General features: G+C 44.1%; 2 protein-coding genes and 2 non-coding genes across 4 annotated transcripts in view; 2 read left to right on the top strand and 2 right to left on the bottom strand.

Annotated features, from left to right (window-relative positions):
* The window catches only part of LOC127916600 (28S ribosomal protein S9, mitochondrial-like), a 29,686-nt gene extending 17,907 nt beyond the window's left edge, over window positions 1-11,779 (top strand). Inside the window, exons 8-9 of the mRNA XM_052498905.1 lie at window positions 2,784-2,919; window positions 11,337-11,779. Of these exons, the coding sequence (XP_052354865.1) occupies window positions 2,784-2,919; window positions 11,337-11,428 (228 nt within the window). The 3' untranslated portion in view covers window positions 11,429-11,779. The remainder of the gene's footprint in view (window positions 1-2,783; window positions 2,920-11,336) is intronic.
* Window positions 11,780-12,556: 777 nt separating this feature from the next.
* LOC118383710 (SLAIN motif-containing protein 1) lies at window positions 12,557-20,873 on the top strand. The gene is made up of 9 exons (XM_035770156.2): window positions 12,557-13,174; window positions 14,026-14,159; window positions 15,958-16,089; window positions 16,524-16,619; window positions 17,369-17,518; window positions 17,921-18,277; window positions 19,135-19,287; window positions 19,501-19,789; window positions 19,901-20,873. Exons 1-9 carry the CDS (start codon window positions 12,759-12,761, stop codon window positions 19,974-19,976), a joined length of 1,803 nt encoding a protein of 600 aa, XP_035626049.2. The 5' UTR covers window positions 12,557-12,758; the 3' UTR covers window positions 19,977-20,873.
* Window positions 20,874-21,480: 607 nt separating this feature from the next.
* trnae-uuc (transfer RNA glutamic acid (anticodon UUC)) lies at window positions 21,481-21,552 on the bottom strand. The gene has a single exon. It is a non-coding gene; the product is annotated as a tRNA-Glu (tRNA).
* A 1,329-nt stretch (window positions 21,553-22,881) lies between these two features.
* Window positions 22,882-22,953, bottom strand: trnae-uuc (transfer RNA glutamic acid (anticodon UUC)). The gene has a single exon. It is a non-coding gene; the product is annotated as a tRNA-Glu (tRNA).
* Window positions 22,954-22,990: the final 37 nt, after the last annotated feature.

Here is a 22,990-nt window from a genome sequence, read left to right as displayed (position 1 = left end):
TTATCTCCTGGGCTGAGGACAGACTGAGACAGGACTAATAGGACCTGAAGGGTGACGGTGGTTTGACTGTGTCAGCAATAAGCCTTTCATTTAGTCTGCTGGGATGTGGGCCAGAACATACACATTCAGACACACACCCCTCATCTGTCTTTTTCATGCTGAGACAGAAAAGTGACTGCTGTAGTGTCTAAATATGAGCGTGTGGCTCCTCCTCATCCCTTCTCACCATCTCCTCCCTCCTCCCCTTCCTCCCAAAACTCCCTTCCCTGTCTTTGTAGTTAATAGGAGTGGAACAAATGATTTAAAACTCTAAAAACACTCTCTCTCTCTCTCTCTCTCTCTCTCTGTCTCTCTGTCTCTCTCTCTCTCTCTCTCTCTCTCTGTCTCTCTGTCTCTCTGTCTCTCTCTCTCTCTCTCTCTCTCTGTCTCTCTGTCTCTCTGTCTCTCTGTCTGTCTCTCTCTCTCTCTCTCTCTCTCTCTCTCTCTCTCTCTCTCTCTCTCTCTCTCTCTCTCTCTCAATTTTCAATTCAAGGGCTTTATTGTCTCTCTCTCTCAATTTTCAATTCAAGGGCTTTATTGTCTCTCTCTCTCAATTTTCAATTCAAGGGCTTTATTGTCTCTCTCTCTCAATTTTCAATTCAAGGGCTTTATTGTCTCTCTCTCTCAATTTTCAATTCAAGGGCTTTATTGTCTCTCTCTCTCAATTTTCAATTCAAGGGCTTTATTGTCTCTCTCTCTCAATTTTCAATTCAAGGGCTTTATTGTCTCTCTCTCTCAATTTTCAATTCAAGGGCTTTATTGTCTCTCTCTCTCAATTTTCAATTCAAGGGCTTTATTGTCTCTCTCTCTCAATTTTCAATTCAAGGGCTTTATTGTCTCTCTCTCTCAATTTTCAATTCAAGGGCTTTATTGTCTCTCTCTCTCAATTTTCAATTCAAGGGCTTTATTGTCTCTCTCTCTCAATTTTCAATTCAAGGGCTTTATTGTCTCTCTCTCTCAATTTTCAATTCAAGGGCTTTATTGTCTCTCTCTCTCAATTTTCAATTCAAGGGCTTTATTGTCTCTCTCTCTCAATTTTCAATTCAAGGGCTTTATTGTCTCTCTCTCTCAATTTTCAATTCAAGGGCTTTATTGTCTCTCTCTCTCAATTTTCAATTCAAGGGCTTTATTGTCTCTCTCTCTCAATTTTCAATTCAAGGGCTTTATTGTCTCTCTCTCTCAATTTTCAATTCAAGGGCTTTATTGTCTCTCTCTCTCAATTTTCAATTCAAGGGCTTTATTGTCTCTCTCTCTCAATTTTCAATTCAAGGGCTTTATTGTCTCTCTCTCTCAATTTTCATTTCAAGGGCTTTATTGTCTCTCTCTCAATTTTCAATTCAAGGGCTTTATTGTCTCTCTCTCTCAATTTTCAATTCAAGGGCTTTATTGTCTCTCTCTCTCAATTTTCAATTCAAGGGCTTTATTGTCTCTCTCTCTCAATTTTCAATTCAAGGGCTTTATTGTCTCTCTCTCTCAATTTTCAATTCAAGGGCTTTATTGTCTCTCTCTCTCAATTTTCAATTCAAGGGCTTTATTGTCTCTCTCTCTCAATTTTCAATTCAAGGGCTTTATTGTCTCTCTCTCTCAATTTTCAATTCAAGGGCTTTATTGTCTCTCTCTCTCAATTTTCAATTCAAGGGCTTTATTGTCTCTCTCTCTCAATTTTCAATTCAAGGGCTTTATTGTCTCTCTCTCTCAATTTTCAATTCAAGGGCTTTATTGTCTCTCTCTCTCAATTTTCAATTCAAGGGCTTTATTCTCTCTCTCTCTCAATTTTCAATTCAAGGGCTTTATTCTCTCTCTCTCTCAATTTTCAATTCAAGGGCTTTATTCTCTCTCTCTCTCAATTTTCAATTCAAGGGCTTTATTGTCTCTCTCTCTCAATTTTCAATTCAAGGGCTTTATTGTCTCTCTCTCTCAATTTTCAATTCAAGGGCTTTATTGTCTCTCTCTCTCTCTCTCTCAATTTTCAATTCAAGGGCTTTATTGTCTCTCTCTCTCTCTCTCAATTTTCAATTCAAGGGCTTTATTGTCTCTCTCTCTCTCTCTCTCAATTTTCAATTCAAGGGCTTTATTGTCTCTCTCTCTCTCTCTCTCTCTCAATTTTCAATTCAAGGGCTTTATTGTCTCTCTCTCTCTCTCAATTTTCAATTCAAGGGCTTTATTGGCATGGGAAACATGTGTTAACATTAACAAAGCAAGTGAGGTAGACAACATACAAAGTGAATATATAAAGTGAAAAACAACCAAAATTAACAGTAAACATTACACATAAAACAGTAAAGACATTACAAATGTCATATTATATATATATATATATATATATACACAATGTACAAATAATTAAAGGACACAAGATAAAATAAATAAGCATAAATATGGGTTGTATTTACAATGGTGTTTGTTCTTCACTGGTTGCTCTTTTCTCGTGGCAACAGGTCACAAATCTTGCTGCTGTGATGGCACACTGTGGAATTTCACCCAGTAGATATGGGAGTTTTTCAAAATTGGATATGTTTTCGAATTCTTTGTGGATCTGTGTGATCTGGGGGAAATATGTCTCTCTCTCTCTACTCCTCTCTTCCTCATCCCCATCCCTCTCCTCTTCATCCCTCCTCCTCTCTCTCTCTCTCTCTCTCTCTCTCTCTCTCTCTCTCTCTCTCTCTCTCTCTCTCTCTCTCTCTCTCTCTCTCTCTCTCTCTCTCCTCATCCCTCATCCCTCATCCCCCTCATCCCTCTCCCAGGTGCTGGGGAGGTTTGACATGCAGTGCAGTGTGAGTGGCGGGGGCCATTCCAGCCAGGCGGGGGTGCTACGCCATGCCATCTTCCGCGCCATGCTGAGCTTTCTGTCTGAGGGACAGGTGGAGACCATGAGACAAGGTTGGTAGTGGTACTACACACACACACACGACTAACGAGACACACACATCATTCAGAAAGCTTCATTATCTATTGTTTTTAAATTGTATTTAACTAGGCAAGTCTGTTAAGAACAAATTGTTATTTACAATGATGACCTACCAAGAGGCAAAAGGCCTCCTGCTGGGATGGGGGCTGCGATTAAAAAAAAAAAAATCACCACAAGAGACATCACTATATAAAGAGAGTCTTAAGACATCAACATAGCATGGCAGCAACACAAATGGCAGCAGCACAAATGGCAGCAGCACAAATGGCAGCAGCACAAATGGCAGCAGCACAACATGACAACAGCATGGCAGCAGCACAACATGACAACAGCATGGCAGCAGCACAACATGACAACAGCATGGCAGCAATACAACATGACAACAGCATGGCAGCAATACAACATGACAACAGCATGGCAGCAATACAACATGACAACAGCATGGCAGCAGCACAACATGACAACAGCATGGCAGCAGCACAACATGACAACAGCATGGCAGCAACACAACATGACAACAGCATGGCAGCAATACAACATGACAACAGCATGGCAGCAACACAACATGACAACAGCATGGCAGCAGCACAACATGACAACAGCATGGCAGCAGCACAACATGACAACAGCATGGCAGCAATACAACATGACAACAGCATGGCAGCAGCACAACATGACAACAGCATGGCAGCAGCACAACATGACAACAGCATGGCAGCAGCACAACATGACAACAGCATGGCAGCAATACAACATAACAACAGCATGGCAGCAACACAACATGACAACAGCATGGCAGCAATACAACATGACAACAGCATGGCAGCAATACAACATGACAACAGCATGGCAGCAGCACAACATGACAACAGCATGGCAGCAGCACAACATGACAACAGCATGGCAGCAACACAACATGACAACAGCATGGCAGCAACACAACATGACAACAGCATGGCAGCAGCACAACATGACAACAGCATGGCAGCAGCACAACATGACAACAGCATGGCAGCAACACAACATGACAACAGCATGGCAGCAGCACAACATGACAACAGCATGGCAGCAACACAACATGACAACAGCATGGCAGCAATACAACATGACAACAGCATGGCAGCAACACAACATGACAACAGCATGGCAGCAACACAACATGACAACAGCATGGCAGCAGCACAACATGACAACAGCATGGCAGCAACACAACATGACAACAGCATGGCAGCAATACAACATGACAACAGCATGGCAGCAGCACAACATGACAACAGCATGGCAGCAACACAACATGACAACAGCATGGCAGCAATACAACATGACAACAGCATGGCAGCAGCACAACATGACAACAGCATGGCAGCAATACAACATGACAACAGCATGGTAGCAACACAACATGACAACAGCATGGCAGCAGCACAACATGACAACAGCATGGCAGCAGCACAACATGACAACAGCATGGCAGCAGCACAACATGACAACAGCATGGCAGCAATACAACATGACAACAGCATGGCAGCAGCACAACATGACAACAGCATGGCAGCAGCACAACATGACAACAGCATGGCAGCAATACAACATGACAACAGCATGGCAGCAGCACAACATGACAACAGCATGGCAGCAACACAACATGACAACAGCATGGCAGCAATACAACATGACAACAGCATGGCAGCAACACAACATGACAACAGCATGGCAGCAGCACAACATGACAACAGCATGGCAGCAGCACAACATGACAACAGCATGGCAGCAGCACAACATGACAACAGCATGGCAGCAGCACAACATGACAACAGCATGGCAGCAATACAACATAACAACAGCATGGCAGCAACACAACATGACAACAGCATGGCAGCAATACAACATGACAACAGCATGGCAGCAATACAACATGACAACAGCATGGCAGCAACACAACATGACAACAGCATGGCAGCAGCACAACATGACAACAGCATGGCAGCAACACAACATGACAACAGCATGGCAGCAATACAACATGACAACAGCATGGCAGCAACACAACATGACAACAGCATGGCAGCAACACAACATGACAACAGCATGGCAGCAGCACAACATGACAACAGCATGGCAGCAACACAACATGACAACAGCATGGCAGCAATACAACATGACAACAGCATGGCAGCAGCACAACATGACAACAGCATGGCAGCAACACAACATGACAACAGCATGGCAGCAATACAACATGACAACAGCATGGCAGCAACACAACATGACAACAGCATGGTAGCAACACAACATGACAACAGCATGGCAGCAGCACAACATGACAACAGCATGGCAGCAACACAACATGACAACAGCATGGCAGCAACACAACATGACAACAGCATGGCAGCAACACAACATGACAACAGCATGGCAGCAACACAACATGACAACAGCATGGTAGCAACACAACATGACAACAGCATGGCAGCAGCACAACATGACAACAGCATGGCAGCAGCACAACATGACAACAGCATGGCAGCAACACAACATGACAACAGCATGGCAGCAACACAACATGACAACAGCATGGCAGCAGCACAACATGACAACAGCATGGCAGCAGCACAACATGACAACAGCATGGCAGCAATACAACATGACAACAGCATGGCAGCAGCACAACATGACAACAGCATGGCAGCAACACAACATGACAACAGCATGGCAGCAGCACAACATGACAACAGCATGGCAGCAGCACAACATGACAACAGCATGGCAGCAATACAACATGACAACAGCATGGCAGCAGCACAACATGACAACAGCATGGCAGCAACACAACATGACAACAGCATGGCAGCAATACAACATGACAACAGCATGGCAGCAGCACAACATGACAACAGCATGGCAGCAGCACAACATGACAACAGCATGGCAGCAGCACAACATGACAACAGCATGGCAGCAGCACAACATGACAACAGCATGGCAGCAATACAACATGACAACAGCATGGTAGCAACACAACATGACAACAGCATGGCAGCAGCACAACATGACAACAGCATGGCAGCAGCACAACATGACAACAGCATGGCAGCAACACAACATGACAACAGCATGGCAGCAACACAACATGACAACAGCATGGCAGCAATACAACATGACAACAGCATGGCAGCAACACAACATGACAACAGCATGGCAGCAGCACAACATGACAACAGCATGGCAGCAATACAACATGACAACAGCATGGCAGCAATACAACATGACAACAGCATGGCAGCAATACAACATGACAACAGCATGGCAGCAACACAACATGACAACAGCATGGCAGCAACACAACATGACAACAGCATGGCAGCAATACAACATGACAACAGCATGGCAGCAATACAACATGACAACAGCATGGCAGCAATACAACATGACAACAGCATGGCAGCAACACAACATGACAACAGCATGGCAGCAACACAACATGACAACAGCATGGCAGCAACACAACATGACAACAGCATGGCAGCAATACAACATGACAACAGCATGGCAGCAATACAACATGACAACAGCATGGCAGCAGCACAACATGACAACAGCATGGCAGCAACACAACATGACAACAGCATGGCAGCAGCACAACATGACAACAGCATGGCAGCAGCACAACATGACAACAGCATGGCAGCAGCACAACATGACAACAGCATGGCAGCAGCACAACATGACAACAGCATGGCAGCAATACAACATGACAACAGCATGGCAGCAGCACAACATGACAACAGCATGGCAGCAATACAACATGACAACAGCATGGCAGCAACACAACATGACAACAGCATGGCAGCAATACAACATGACAACAGCATGGCAGCAGCACAACATGACAACAGCATGGCAGCAATACAACATGACAACAGCATGGCAGCAACACAACATGACAACAGCATGGCAGCAACACAACATGACAACAGCATGGCAGCAGCACAACATGACAACAGCATGGCAGCAACACAACATGACAACAGCATGGCAGCAACACAACATGACAACAGCATGGCAGCAGCACAACATGACAACAGCATGGCAGCAGCACAACATGACAACAGCATGGCAGCAACACAACATGACAACAGCATGGCAGCAATACAACATGACAACAGCATGGTAGCAACACAACATGGTAGCAGCACAAAACATGGTACAAACATTATTGGGCACAGACAACAGCACAAAGGGCAAGAAGGTAAAGTCAATAATACATCACGCAAAGCAGCCACAATTGTCAGTAAGAGTGTCCATGACTGAGTCTTTGAATGAAGAGATTGAGATGAAAGTGTCCAGTTTGAGTGTTTGTTGCAGCTCGTTCCAGTCGCTAGCTGCAGAGAACTGAAAAGAGGAGCGACCCAGGGCTGTGTGTGCTTTGGGGACCTTTAACAGAATGTGACTGGCAGAACGGGTGTTGTATGTGGAGGAAGAGGGCTGCAGTAGATATCTCAGATAGGGGGGAGTGAGGCCTAAGAGTGTTTTATAAATAAGCATCAACCAGTGGGTCTTGTGACGGGTATATAGAGATGACCAGTTTACAGAGGAGTATAGAGTGCAGTGATGTGTCCTATATGGAGCATTGGTGGCAAATGGTTTCTCTCGACTCACCCTGCTCCAGGATAGATTTTGACTCTTCAAACATACCAGAGTCGCTATATGCGATCCCTGACTCTGCTTCTGGTACGCAAGCTATTTTAATTAGTTCCCCGCATCCAGTGCAGGCGGGAGGGATTGTTAATTGCGCTACCGAACTGCCCCTAATCAAAACGGCCTAAACCCAGCCGTCAGAAAACATCGAAATTTTTACTTTTTTCAATGTGTCAATCACTCTCGAGTCATCTGGGACCCACGAGCTAAGCCCAAGGCACTACTAGGGGGGCACTTGAACATTCGTAGTGTCATTCCAAAAAGTGATCAAATTCAACATCTACTCACAGACTCCAACCTTGACTTTCTCTGCCTCTCAGAGACATGGCTCCATAAACACTCTCCATATGCTGCTTTGATTGTGCCTGGCTACAATGTTTTCAGGAGAGACAGGATTGAAGGAAGAGGGGGTGTGATGATTTACATTAAAGAACATATCCGATGTAAACAAATTGAGTGGTCATGTGATAATGAACTAGAATGTATCGGCCTGAACGTTACACTGTCTCCCCAAATGTCTTTTACCCTCATTGGAATGTATAGGCCACCTTCCACCAAAAGTGTGTTTTTTGATCAGTTTAATACCATGCTTAGGGAATGTGATTTTGGGAAGGATGTCATCTTAATGGGAGATTTTAACATTAATTATGAAGACAAGTGTTGTAGGAAAACCCTCAAACGGATCACTAATACCTTTGACCTTACACAGCTAGTTAAAGGGCCAACCAGGGTGACTTGTTGCTCTAAAACACAGATTGATTTGGTGTTCAGTAATAAACCAGAGAGAGTGACTAAATCATTCAATATGGTTACTGGGCTGTCTGATCATAATCTGACACTTATAGCCAGAAAGCTGTCTAAGAGCAGGTTTAACCTCTCTACTGTTAGAATGCCGGATCAACTCAGAATACCTAAGAGTGAATTAAACTATTTTGAAAAAGCAATTAAGGGAATAAACTGGAATGATCTCTTGTCCTATACAGACGTGGAAGCTGATAGTCAGGTTTTTCTATCCACAATCCAGACTACAATAAATGGCTTCCTAAAGAAAATCAAATCCAAACCTGGCCAAAAGAGCACTCTTCCTCGGCTAAATGGAGAAATCTGGAAATTGATGAAAGAACGAGATTATGCTCTAAAAACAGCCCTAAAATCTAAATTGGAGCATGACAGACGTAGGTTTACCATGCTGAGAAATAAGGTGATAAAAGAACTCAGACAGGCCAAGGCAAACTTTTTTATTAACATAATTGGTGAAGCAAAGGGAAATTCTAAATTGATATGGGAGAATCTAAAAAAGTTAACAGGGAAAGACCATAGTAACACTGCAAAAAGACTAGAAATCATGGTGAATAACAATCTAACACAGGATGCAGTTGAAATAGCAACAGCCTTCAATTCCTACTTTATTGACTCTGTCAGGTTACTGACACAGAACCCCTCCACTGATTTCTTGGGCTCAGTGCTAGTGAATGACACTCAACCTGTCTTCATCATAAGGGAGGTTTCTGAGTCAAAGGTGAACAAGGTGATTAGCTCACTAAAGAACTCTAAAGCCAAAGATGTGTTTGGGATGGACTCTACCTTTCTTAAAAACTACAAAGAGTCACTCATTGGCCCCATTACTAAGGTCACCAACACATCTATTGGTCTCGGTGTGTTTCAAGGGTATGGAAGTCGGCCATAATAACGGCCATCTTTAAATCAGGCGACCCTGCTGACGTGAGTAACTACAGGCCCATTAGTATACTACCTGTGGTGTCAAAGGTTGTTGAAAAGTGTGTAGCAGAACAACTGATTGCCCACCTCAACAACAGCCCCTTCACATTACACTCCATGCAGTTTGGCTTCAGAGCGAAACACTCCACAGAAACGGCCAACTGCTTTCTTCTGAAAATGTGAAGTCCAAGATGGACAAAGGGGGTGCTGTTGGGGCTGTGTTTCTGGACCTAAGGAAGGCTTTTGATACTGTTAACCATGAGATTCTCATCACAAAATTGTCCAAGTTCAACTTTTCCCCTGATGCCTTGAGATGGATGAAATCATACCTTGAAGGCAGAACTCAGTGTGTCAGAGTGAGCAATGAGCTGTCGCCCACTCGTAGCTATGATGTGGGCGTGCCCCAAGGGTCAATACTGGGGCCCCTCCTGTTCAGCCTGTACATTAATGATCTGCCTTCTGTCTGTACTGGGTCTGAAGTTCAAATGTATGCAGATGATACAGTGATATATGTGCATGCAAAGAGCAAACAACAAGCTGCACAAGAACTCACTACTGTAATGGTCCAGGTTACAAAGTGGCTCTGTGACTCGTGTTTGCATCTCAATGTGAAAAAAACTGTTTGCATGTTCTTCACAAAAAGGGCAACAGATGCTACTGAGCCAGATGTCTATGTGTCAGGGGAGAAGCTCCAGGTGGTATCCGATTTTAAGTACCTTGGCATCATACTTGATTCCAACCTCTCTTTTAAAAAGCATGTGAAAAAGGTAATTCAAATAACTAAATTCAATCTAGCTAATTTCCGATTTATACGAAATTGTTTGACTACAGAGGTAGCAAAACTGTACTTCAAATCTATGATACTCCCCCACTTAACATACTGCTTGACTAGTTGGGCCCAAGCTTGCTGTACAACATTAAAACCTATTCAGTCTGTCTACAAACAGGCTCTCAAAGTGCTTGATAGGAAGCCCAATAGCCATCATCATTGTCACATCCTTAGAAAACATGAGCTCTTGAGTTGGGAAAATCTTGTGTATTCAAGATCCTTAATGGCCTGGCCCCCACTCCACTCAGTATTTTTGTTAAACAGAAAACCCAGACATATGGCAGCAGATCCACTAGGTCTGCCATGAGAGGTGACTGTATAGTTCCCCTAAGGAAAAGCACCTTTAGTAAATCTGCATTCTCTGTGAGAGCTTCCCATGTCTGGAATACACTGCCATCAGACACACATAACTGCATCACATATCACACTTTCACAAAATGCTTGAAGACATGGCTACAGGTCAATCAGATTTGTGAACATGGTCCCTAGCTGTGTGTTGCCGCTTTCCATGTTGTCTGTAGCTTGTGAGGTATGGAAACACTTTGTTGCTTTTATGAATTTTGTCTTGCTGCTTTTTGTTCTATGTTGCTCTGTCTGTATGCTACGTCTTGCTTGTCCTATGTTGCTATGTTGCTATGTTGCTATGTCTATGGTGCTATTGTCTATATTGTAATTGTTTTTAATAACCTGCCCAGGGACTGCGGTTGAAAATTAGCCGGCTGGCTAAAACCGGCACTTTTACTGAAACGTTGATTAATGTGCACTGTCCCTGTAAAAATAAAATAAAATTAAAAAATTTAAAAAATTAAAAAATATGATGGCCGAATGGTAAAGAACATCTAGCCGCTCGAGAGCACCCTTACCTAACAATCTACAAATTATGTCTCCATAATTTAGCATGCGTAGGATGGTCATCTGAATCAGGGTTAGTCTGGCAACTGGGGTGAAAGAGGAGCGATTACGATAGAGGAAACCAAGTGTAGATTTAACTTTAGCCTGCAGCTTTGATATGTGTTGAGGGAAGGACCGTTTTAATTGACATCAAATGAACAACACTGGTCGCTGTTCCTCTGTTGCTTTGTCGTTGATGTATTGTACTATTTTTGGTTTGACCTTTGACCTGCAGCTCTGCCTCCTTCTCAGCTGGGCTGCTGACCCCTGACCCCAGAATTAAGGAGAGGAAGAAGCCGGGCCAGGAGGGAGCGAGGAGGAAGTTCACCTGGAAGAAATGCTGAGGTGGAGGACAGAATAGAACTGGACACAGGGAAATCACAGCAGCATATTCATCATTATCTTCCTCTGAGATCAGAACTGCTATTAATTAGTAAGTGGACAAATTGTTCATCCAACCCCTATTGTAGCCTTTTATATGTCCCCTAAAGGTGTTTTAGATCTGGAAATAGCCACCAAGTACATGACTCAAATGCATGTACAAATTCAAAGGGGTTCTGTCCATGTGAGGGCAGGATACCCAACTCCATATAGGCTGTAATGTTTTTTTTCTTCCACCAGAGGGCCATCTCTGGCAACACACCTGTCCATTGTCTTTGTCTGTATATTGAAAATAAAATGTTGTTTTTCATATACCTTGCTATAATATGCTGTTTTTTATTCCATATAAAAAAAAATAATGGCCGGTAACGTTAAAGCTGCACTTTAACCAGGCGCTGTCCACTGTCATGGGGTGCTGAAAGTCCACGTTAGGGATTCTGCCTTAGTCGCTGTCCATGGTGCTGAAACCTGCGGTGCAGATTCTGTTTTTATATTTCGTGCCTTCAGAACTTTCACTCCTGCGTTAAATTGGACAAAGTCACCACAGTACCATCATTTGCCGTCTCAATTTACACCACAGGAGGGCGATAAATGCGCATAAAATGCCCTGGTTTAACCAGGGGAGTGTTCAAGATGCATGGGCGCTCTGAGCATGCGGTTGTAGAATATGTACAGTGGCTGGTGAAATTATTATTCAATGAAATAGATCTTTATGTATATATCAATGAAGTCAACTGTGTATGCTTGTAGATAAAATATGAATGGTTTAGCCAATATCTTGTGTTATCAAAAGGTAGGCTATGATCAAATAATATATTTTCACTTCGGACGTAATCTCTCATTCTCTGTTTTAATAAATATATTTGAAACAAAAATGTTGCATCTTCTTTAGGCACATTTTCACAGAGCACAGTGGCCGTCTGCTCCTTCGTTACGGACAAGAACAATGTGTTGTGCATTGTCTTTGTGGTCAAACAAATAATTGTCACTTATCAATGTGACAACTGTGAAGTTTGAGGAGAGAACGCTTGCACGCACCTGTCCTGAAATCACTAATTAGGCAACAGTTCCCGCGGTGGATTCAGCACTTTGGGGGTGGAGACAGTCTGTAGCACGCCACCATCCCTTATTGGGTGACTTCTGAAAGCTCTAGTCCTGATGGACACTAGAGCAAGCGAGATACAACCCATACCCAAATCACAGTGTGGGCAACGGGTGAGCTGAGACCGAGTGTAGCTTACCCCGTCCACCATTTAATAAAACATATATCGGGTATTTGTACTTTTCCATCCAATGGATGCAGCAGTGATGAACCCCAAGATAATGACGGATGTCAACGGCAACAGCAATGCCGCGAACGCAGAACTGGAGGTGAAAAAGCTCCAAGAGCTGGTTCGGAAATTGGAGCGGCAAAATGAGCAATTGAGGACGCGGGCGAACGGTTGCACTGGCAACCCCCACATTCTACCTCCCTCCCCGGCCTACATGGCCGGGAGCTACTGCATACCTAGCCCGTTACCGACGCTACTGTGCCAGTCTTCCTTGGAGTCATTTTTCCCGTTGGATGAACCGTTCGAATATTTACATTCGCATTATGTTGATACTGCTCTCGACAACGAGGCTGATTATATGGAACGTACGGTTCTGGATGAGGTGGACATTCTGGACCTAGATGCTCTATTCTCAATTGAAGACTCTGAAGCTACCTGGTAACTATTCCACAATATCCAATGGTTTGTATAATGTAGTTGACAGGTTGCAAATTTAACCTGACAGATTTCTTTGAAACTTGCAGTCCTTATTTGCATATGACAATTGATCTGTCATATACGATGGTGATGCAGTGTTCTGTTAATTGTTTTTAGGATATGTGACTGTTACTCTGGTATGGAAAATAATGATGTACCTGCAAATGAGACTCAAATCCCAGTAGGAATGATATACGACAACAAAGCCACACCTTCGGGGCAAATTGGACAGAAATATGGAGCTGACACTTGTTCCAATATCATTCGATTTTTCTTTAGCAAACACATCATCGATGTGTTGCAGTTATCATAGTCAACGGTTATGATTGAGCAGACGGCCACTGTGCTCTGAAAATGTGCCTGTTGAAATGGAGGCTAGACGGCATCAGTCTGAGCCATGTCGACTTTGGGGTGGACGACTGGACTCAAGAAGTGCTATAATTTTAGTGGTAAAACGTATGCATAAGAATACCCGCTGATAAAATGTGACATTATACTTGTGACTCGATCTTTATTATGTCAAATCCATTATAGTGCCCAAAACCAATTTTGGACTGCAGTCAGAATTGGCTGCTCCACACTATGGGCCATGGTTTGCACTTGTTGGCTACAATCAATATGATTCTATTCTCAGGTCCTAAGTGAGGTTTTGGCTTGCTGTACATTTTTTGGGATCATAGTAAAACTGGAAAATGTATCCTTGATCTGAAACCAGGCTTCCCTATAGGCCCATAAGGGTTGATATGGGACTATAGGGCAGTAAAATCCTCTTCATTCCTCCTCTTCTGGCTCTCATCCTGTCTTGCCTGCAGGCTGTATGTGTCAGCCAAGGCCCGGCTGTGGGGGGAGAGCCCTGTTACCCCCCTCCAGTGGAGCAGACAGGTCCTTGACAGCCCCAGAACAGAGGTGGAGTCGGCCCGCTCACTGTGCCTCAGGTTGGACCAAGGTATGAGGAGGGGTGGAAACTAGGGACCGAAAAGGGTGGATAGATGGATGGCTATATAATAGACCATTGGTTTCTATCAACCTGACAAAACGTTTAGTTTTCAAAGACTTTCTTTCAACAGATGGTTATGATTCTACTTTACTGTGTGTGTGGGTACATGGAGGTGGTGGGGGGGGGCACTGTGATGCCTTGAGCTCAGTGTGAAACAGGTCCTCAAGTCTCTCAGGATTATGTAACCAGCCAACTCCAGACTATTTTGGACTCTGAGATAAAAGTACAGCACCTTGCCAGACAGTCACTAGTCACACACAGCACCAGCTACATTAAACTACCCACAGTGCTGGTATCATTAAACTACGCACACGACCGGCGCCATTAAGCTACGCACGGTGATCACGCACAAGCGCAGTCACTCCTGAAAAGACAGCCGTATACCAACCTACAGACCCACACATTCGCACCATGGTTATGACAGTGAGCGCGTTCATTTCACCTGGTTCGGCGATGGAGATCACATTCTAATTCACAGCATCTACCTGAAGAAGGGTTGCAGTAGAGAGGTGACCGGGTCCAATGAGAGGCCCTGAAGTGAAGGTGTGAGTGGCCAACTCTGGGAATTTAGCGGTAACGTCAGGGTTAATGCCTCTACTCCTGAGACATTCCATGGTGTCTAATGACCACTGAGAGAGTGGACCTTGGGTTCATGTCTGAGAGGAAGCTGTGGTGTGAAACAGTGAATAAATGTGACGTCTCCCACGGTCTGTGCTGAAGGTACTGTATTAATACTGCTCTAGTCCTCTAAGCTCTTAATGAGAGGTGAAGCACTGGCCGCAACTGTCCAACGCTCTAAACACTAGGCTACCTGTCGCCATTTCATCAGTGAACTACAGGTAACCGCCAAAATAAAGGGAACAACAACATAAAGTGTAATACTTATAAAATATACTTTTATCCCTCATACTAGTGTTGCCTTTATTTTGGCAGTTACCTGTATTTTACTACAATATATTGCTGTAAGGATCTATACTAGAAGCCTGTATATTAATTCCACAGTAGCTGTAACTGCAGGAAAAGCCTTCCACTGCTTTCACACTTGACCTACTATCTGCCTGTTGCTACGTTTACAGGGCCTCCCTCGGCAACCAGAGGGGTAACCATGGTTACCGTGTTTACATGAAAGGCACCTCGCCTCGATGCTGCTAAGTGGTTTATATTCTCAGTGACAGGTATAACATAACCCCACTCTATCTGGTGCAGGGATATATGCAGCGCTGTGTTGAACAGCTCACAGTCGAACCACCACACAGAGAGAGAGAGAGAGAGAGAGATGATTTGCTTTCTCAGCTCTGCAACATTTATTAATCATTCTCCTCTCTCTTTGTTCTTTTGATCCACCACATCTCCTCTCGATAGATTTCTGTAAATATGCTAAGCTGGTGTTCATTCCTGTAGGTCTCCTCTATGAATATATTTCAGAAGGTGTGTGTGGTCGCTGCTCCGTCCCTGGTTCTGGCCCGTGCTGAATGGGTGGGTTGAGCAGTGTGTGTGTGAGGTTGTGAATGCAGCTTTGTCTCCTGGGCATTGGACAGCAGATGTGTTCCCTGGCTGCTACTGAATAGTGGTTCTGTGTCTGTCACAGCAATGTGACGCGCTGGGTGTGAGGTAAACAACCGCTTCACACTGCTGACCTCTGTTCCTTGTGAGGGGCCCGGAAAGCACTGACAGCTGTGTGTGTTTTGGGGTCCGATAGAGTATGACATTGCCTTTTCCCCTCCCTCCCTCCCTCCTACCTCCGTAGTCCATAGGTGGCGGGGGGTCTTCTCCAGCCACTCTTCCCCTGCCCTCCCCCTGAGACGTGTAGCTGGAGTGTCCCCCCTCAGTGCCTCGTTCTCCAGGTCCTGCCCCACCCCTCCGCCCGCTGACAGACCTGGTAAATACACACACAGATTACTATGTGACACGGGTACATATTTCCATAATATTACCATATGACATTAGTTGAACTAGGGGGGTTTTCATCCTTGCAACCTGATCAGGAGAATCTCTTGTCCCTATTGAGCAGAATCAGGGCCATATTGAGCAGAAACAGGGCCATATTGAGCAGAAAAATCCTGGGCTGTGTTGAGCAGAAACTCAACACTCCTGATCAGTTCACCAGGTGAGGAAAACCCCTGGTTCTTAGACATGAGGGTTACTCCATCCATGATTACTTCTTAAACATGTTATTTCACGATTGAAAAAAATACCACAGTCTCTTCATTGCAATAGTTAAATTGTTTTCTTCATTGAAACAACTCTCCATGATTCTCTTTCTCTCCCTTTTATCCTGTCTCTGTCCCCTCCCTTTATTTCTCCCTCCATCAGCCTCATTCTCCTCACCCCTCCAACCTCTCCTCCACCTGTCCCTGACTCCTGTAGGGAAGGCTGAGAGAATTCCCACATTCCTCCCAGCCAATCGCAGTAAGCCTCGCTCGCTCCCCCGCTGGCCCACGTTGTCTCAGTCTCTCTGTCATGTCAAGGTTTGCGTCTCAATAGCCTGTTTGAAAGAGCTTCCTCTCCTTGTCTCCTCTCCTTCGTTCCTGCTGATGTTAGACATATGGACTGGTGAAACACCTTGAGTTTCACCTACTGGCTGTCTTGTAAGATCAGATTAGAGGTGGACACAAGAAGAGAGGAGAGGAAGCCGTTATAGACTATTGAGAAGCCCCCAAGGTCATCATTTGTCACGGCTAGAGGAGTGTTTCCGTGTGTGTTCAGTTTCTGCTACTTCAGGTGTTTGCCATGTGAAGTTCAACATTGTCCCCTCCCCATCGCACTGACTTGAGTGGAATAGTGCCTTTGGTGAAGGAAGCGCCACATGTCACACAGCTAGGTCGAGCCTGTGGGATCTGGTCGGCGGCCATAATGGAAAATGGCCATGAGGGCTTAGAGTGGCCATAAACACAATATGGCCTTTTCTAGCTTTGTCTGTGATTTCTGGTGCTTCTATCACCAAAGGCACAATTCCATGACGTGGCCTCCCTACGAACAGTGACTCGGCAATGTTTCTTAAAGGGAGAGTGATGTTTTTTTGCTGCCAGTGTGCCTCTATCTAAACTAATCTTGCTTTTCATCTGGTCAGTATTCTTTGTGTTCATTGTTAATGTAAAATCTCTGCAATGTAATTTGTCTGTGATCTGACCTCTGAACTGTGTTGTTGTGTGCTGAAGGCCGCAGCCTCCGGCGGTTCCTCCTCAGCCCCCAGTCTTCCATGGACAGTGAGCTCAGTGCCTCCGAGCTGGAGGATGACTCTATCACGCAGGGATACAAGCTGCAGGACCTTGTTGACGTCCAGGTCATGGCTCGTCTGCAGGAGGACAGTGAGTCCCTCACCCTTTATTAAAAACTGTTGTCGTTTTCCCCCCTTTCTATGTAAAAGTGTGGAAAATGCTTTATAAATCAGAACTATTATTATTAACTATTGAGCAGGTGACCTGAAAGGGAATAACTCTAGGCCCCAAGATTAAAAATATGGACAAGAGTTGTTCCTGGTCAGTTCAAGTGGTCTTGGATTCCTGGCCATATTCTTGCCCTTTATTGTTCCTCTCTGTCCTTATCTTCCTCTGTCCTTCTCTCCCTTCTAACACTGTAACCTGTGATACAAGACCTCAGGCTTCATCCAGGCTTTATTAACCTTAACCTCAGGCGCAGAAGGTGACGATTGATTGTGTGCGTGTGCGTGTTTGTGTGTTTGCGCTTGTCCGTATTTCCCCCTCCTTCAGGTCTTCGTCAGGACTACGCCACCACCTCCATCAACCGCCGCAGCGCCAGCTTCTCCTTCCTCTCCCTTCAGCACAACGGCGAGGCTGACCTGGAGGAGGAAGAGGATGAGGAAGAGTACGGGCAGCTACCTCCTCCCCAGCCCTGTCTGACCCGTGTGGGACCCACCCTGCAGCGCGGCCTCTCCCACTCCCACACCTTCTCCAGCATACGGGACTGGAGGAGGAGCACAACCAGCCTCTCCAGCCCCTCCAGCCCTCAGTACCCCTCTGGAGGATTCTCCTATCAGCCCCCACCCCAGGCCAGCCCCACACTCAGCACCTACACACCCGAACAACAGGGCTTCAGGCCTGGATCAGGTGAGCAGGCCTGGCCCATGCAGGTACTTGGGTTGCATTCATTAGAGAAAATGGGAGATTTTTTTTTTTTTTTTTTTTTTGGGGGGGTAGTTGCACTGGACTCCTCCATTTTGTGTGTGTGTGTTCTTCTGATCGGTGTCTATTGGACTCAACCCTGGCCCTCTGTTTAAATTTATGAAATCTCACACTTTCTAACAAGACTCTCTTCTAATAATGTTTGTGTTTTCTGTGTATTTATGTTCGCTATATATTTTGGGGATCACATTTGGAATGCAGATATGAGTACATTTTTCAAACAAGCCTTGTTTTCTTGATGGAACATTTTCACAACAAAGTACAATATTATTAGGGCTAAAAAATAATTGACACACGACATGATGGCCCTCTTGTGAAAGTTATACTAATCTATTTCTAGGTTTGTTTTCAACTTGTCATTGTTTATGTTAATGGAGGAAGAGGTCATTTTAAGGTCACCCACTCGTTAGTTACTACCGTAGGTACTTCCCTAGCCTGTTGACTGTACTGGCAGACTACCAGGGATGTGCTCACTGTAAGCCTCTTGAGACACTGACTGATCCGTAAGCTCTTGGAGGCTATTCTGTTTCTGTTCTGGGAGCTGAACTGGAGAGGGACACTGAATGGTGAGATTGGTGGTGAGATTACAGGAGATTACAGGAGATGTTTCTCTTTGGGGCCTCAACACTGGTGTTCTTCAAGAGAGACTAGTGAGTGGCACGTAATTCCTCTTGAAGAGGGCTCTATGTGGAATCTGAAATGATAAAGTCTTAGTCATCTAGATCTGTGGCCTTGAATTCATACAGGAATATTGTGTGTGTGTGTATGCACATTCTATTTAGATAAGCTGAGGAGGAGCATGCCCAACCTGTTCAGGGCTCCCAGTGTGCCTAGTCCACTGAGCCCAGCCAATCACATCGGCTCTCCTTCCACCCTTCGGAACAGTCTGAGCTTCGACTCGTCCAATGGGCTGGCCAGCAGGCTACAGTCCTCCAGTGAGATACCGTCTTCTTCTTTGTTTTAGCTCTGACCATACACATACTATTAAACTGCAGGGCTTGATTGACTGTCCAAAATTAATCAAATTGAAAATGATCATTCTAAGTAGGTAGTCCATACATTATACAGTACATCTGAGGAAAACATGAATATTATTATATCAATCCATTAATCTGTATATGATCTATTGTCAACCCTCTCCCCACTAGTCCCTTCACCCGGTCAGTTGCAGAACAGAGTCCAGAGTGTGGGGAACTTCCAGTCGTTGTCACGGCAACCTCTCAAAGCCACAGCCTACGTCAGCCCCACTGTGAAGGGGCCAGTTACCATGCCGACCTCCACCAGTCTGCAGTCCCTGAGCGGCATCCCCCTCCCCAGTAAACCAGCCGTGGGGGTTGGGGGCACTCCTACACCCCCCCGGAGCAGTCTGCCCCGCCCCGCCTCCTTTATTGGGACCAGCTCCACACCTCGAAGCAAGATCGCCCAACCCACACGCAGGTAGGCTACTATAGGACACAAGGGGAGCGCCAACAAGCTCAAAACTAGGTTATTGTTGTCTGGGATCATAATTTCCTATTTTTCATCTCAATCTGATCTTCTTTTCCCCAGTTTATTGACACCTCCTAAGAGCTTGTCCAGCCTGAGTGCCCTACGAGACGGGAGCTGGAGGGATGGCTGCTACTGAGAGAGGGATGAATGGAGAGATGAGATTCAGAGAAGAAGAAGAGCTGGCAATGTAGATAGACCCTGCTGGTTGGGGTCACTCACTGCCACACAAATAATTATTGGGGAATTGAGAAGGCAGGTCAACCAAACTATAGGGAATAACAACCTTGTGTAGAACGCCCTCATGATTGGGTATGTGAGGTGTGGTCAGCACTCAGTCAAACATGCATTCTCCACCTGTCCAATTTGGTCTGTGCCAAGGGGAATCCCCCTGTTGATATGTTTATGCACTAACAAGTTTTAACCACGTTATGGTTACATTAACATACTAAAGAAAGAGCTGCCACTTTATGCTAATTAAGCCACATAATTCGTTTTTTTACTTTGGAATTCTGATTAATAAAAGGTGTAATATGCTGCTAAAAAAAGTCTAAATCACTCCCTGTTGTCTGGGTGGGTGTATTTGGTCTAATTTTTACATGGCAAGGTATATTTAAAATACATCTTATGATTAGTGTAGGGACAAAAGTTAACTTTCAGTGTGCATTGTTGGGATGCTGATCGTATTGATGCAATATTCTTCATGATTTATTTAAAAATGTTATGTGAAGCATATTAACCAAATTTAAAGCTAACGTCTGAATCTGTTTACAAAATGTCTCACCAAGACAGGGAAATGACTTCAAGTTGTGTTTTGGACACTTTTTAAACTATCAAGATTCACTGGTATATCTATGAAATATTTGTAATTGTTGCACTGATTGTACAAGTGTGAATTGAAATTAATTGATTTTGTTCCTTTTATTTGTGATATTGCACTTTTATGGTTAATTATAATTTTGTTGATGAAGAGCACAGGGTAGATGTTTTGTCTTTTGGGCTGAAGGATTACTTTTTAAAGATCACTTACATTGCATTCTCCGTCTGTTTAATATTTTTTTCACCATTTCAAAAAAAGCAGGTTAGTCTTCATGGCACACCTCACCATCTCTTTCTCAAAAACATTTTTTTGACTGTATTTAATTGAATGAGTAGTTGTTTTAAATACTAAAATTAAAGATTTTCAAATTATAAAAAAAAGTAACTTGGACCTGATATTAAATTCTGTCTCTAGAGTTAGTAGGCTACTGGTTATTTTCACAGGTGAAGTTCTTACAGTTTCTCTATATATGACAGATTGATTGTAATTCAGTTTCCGTATCAAATGTCATGTAACACTTTCTGTTTTAAGCCTATCCCAACCCTTACCTTAACATTTCACCGTTAATGCCTAACCTCAAAAATGCGGAGTTAATGTCTAAGCACTTAGAAATCTGACGTTTGAGTAACGTGGATGAACGTGTAATTCTGATTGAGACTGTGAGCGCTAGTTTCAGCATTACTAGAGTAGCCTACATCAGATCAGTATTCTATTTTGTCAGGTTGCAATATTTTAACAGTCAAAGCCACAGGCAGGCATATACCGTACCTGTATCTGTAGGCCTACTGTGCATTACATGTTCAAAGTTTTAATAAAAATACCGTTCCCATACCGGGAGTCGAACCCGGGCCGCCTGGGTGAAAACCAGGAATCCTAACCGCTAGACCATATGGGAGGTTGGAAAATGTAGCAGCAATTTAACAGTCAATGAGCCGGCTCGCATATCAGAAGAGCCAAATCTATTTATAAAAACTTTTTTTTTTTTAAAGATATGAATCATCAAAATATTGAAATGAATATAATTAACTAATTCAAATAACGAAAAAGGAAATAAAATAATATAGCTCTAAATGCTCAAGCGCACACACATTCGTTGTGACTGTCTGCTCAGACCAATAGCCTCACCTGTTGCCCCTGTCAATCAGACACACAGTGTCAACCAATGAACCAATGCGTGAGGGAGGGCCGAACCAACTCACTCACAGTCACACACTTAGCAGCTGAGGAGAGAGGAAGAACTGTAAAATGAGTCGGAAGCATAGTAGCATTTGGATGCATCTTAATAATGTAGACAATGTTAGCGCACAGTGCCGGTTCTACGCACAACCTACGCCGGTATATGCGAACTGTGAAGCTAGCTGTAGCGGAGCTTCGAGAAACTAGCGGGCCTGCTAGTGATTGTGGTGGAGCCAGAACGCCCACACGTGGAGCTGTATCCACTCAGTCAAGTAGGCCTACTCTGCGACCCACAGCTACGCAGTCTTCTATAGACCAGTTTATCCCAAAGTAGCAAACAATGCCAACTATGTTGCAAAACAATGCCACATTGATATTGCATTGGCTAAAATGATTGCCACAGATTTCTAGCCATTTTCGATCATGGAGGACAGAGGTTTTAGAAATGAGAGCTATAGTCTAAATCCAATGTACACAATTCCAAGCAGGAAAACCCTTTCAAAACGTATTAATTCACTTATTCCACAACTTTACGAGAGCACACAGGCTTCAGTGCGGGAAAGAGTCCAAAAAGCGACTGAAGTTTGCCTTACCACTGTCAAAGGAAACCACTTGTTACATGTCACTTCATTGAAGATTTGAAGATACCCACGGCTTACTAAAGTAATGACAGGGAGACTGCATAGAGAGAGCATAGTGGACACATCCGTTCCCTCTGAGAGGGTCTTCTTGAAAACGGGACAAATAATTACAGAGAGAAGAAACCGCACCAGGCCCTCGAAAGTGAGGCAACTTTGATACTTAAGTATATTTGAGCAATTAGACTTACGTTTTGATACTTAAGTACATTTAAAACCAACTACTTTCAGACTTTTAATCAAGTAGTATTTTAGTGGGTGACTTTCACTTTTACTTGAGCCATTTTCTATAAGGTATCTCAAGTATGACAATCGGGTACTTTTTCCACCAATGTGTTCGAGGAGCAGGGTTATTAAGAAACACTACTATAGAGAACATGACGTTCAATGATTTTTAAATAAAACAGTTGTTCCCATACCGGGAGTCGAACCCGGGCCGCCTGGGTGAAAACCAGGAATCCTAACCGCTAGACCATATGGGAGGTCTTGAAAAGTGAAAGGACTATAGACTATTTGTTC

This window comes from Oncorhynchus keta, chromosome 37 (assembly GCF_023373465.1).
Source record: "Oncorhynchus keta strain PuntledgeMale-10-30-2019 chromosome 37, Oket_V2, whole genome shotgun sequence".
NCBI lineage: Eukaryota > Metazoa > Chordata > Actinopteri > Salmoniformes > Salmonidae > Oncorhynchus > Oncorhynchus keta.
This window is presented reverse-complemented; position numbering and strand designations above follow the sequence as displayed.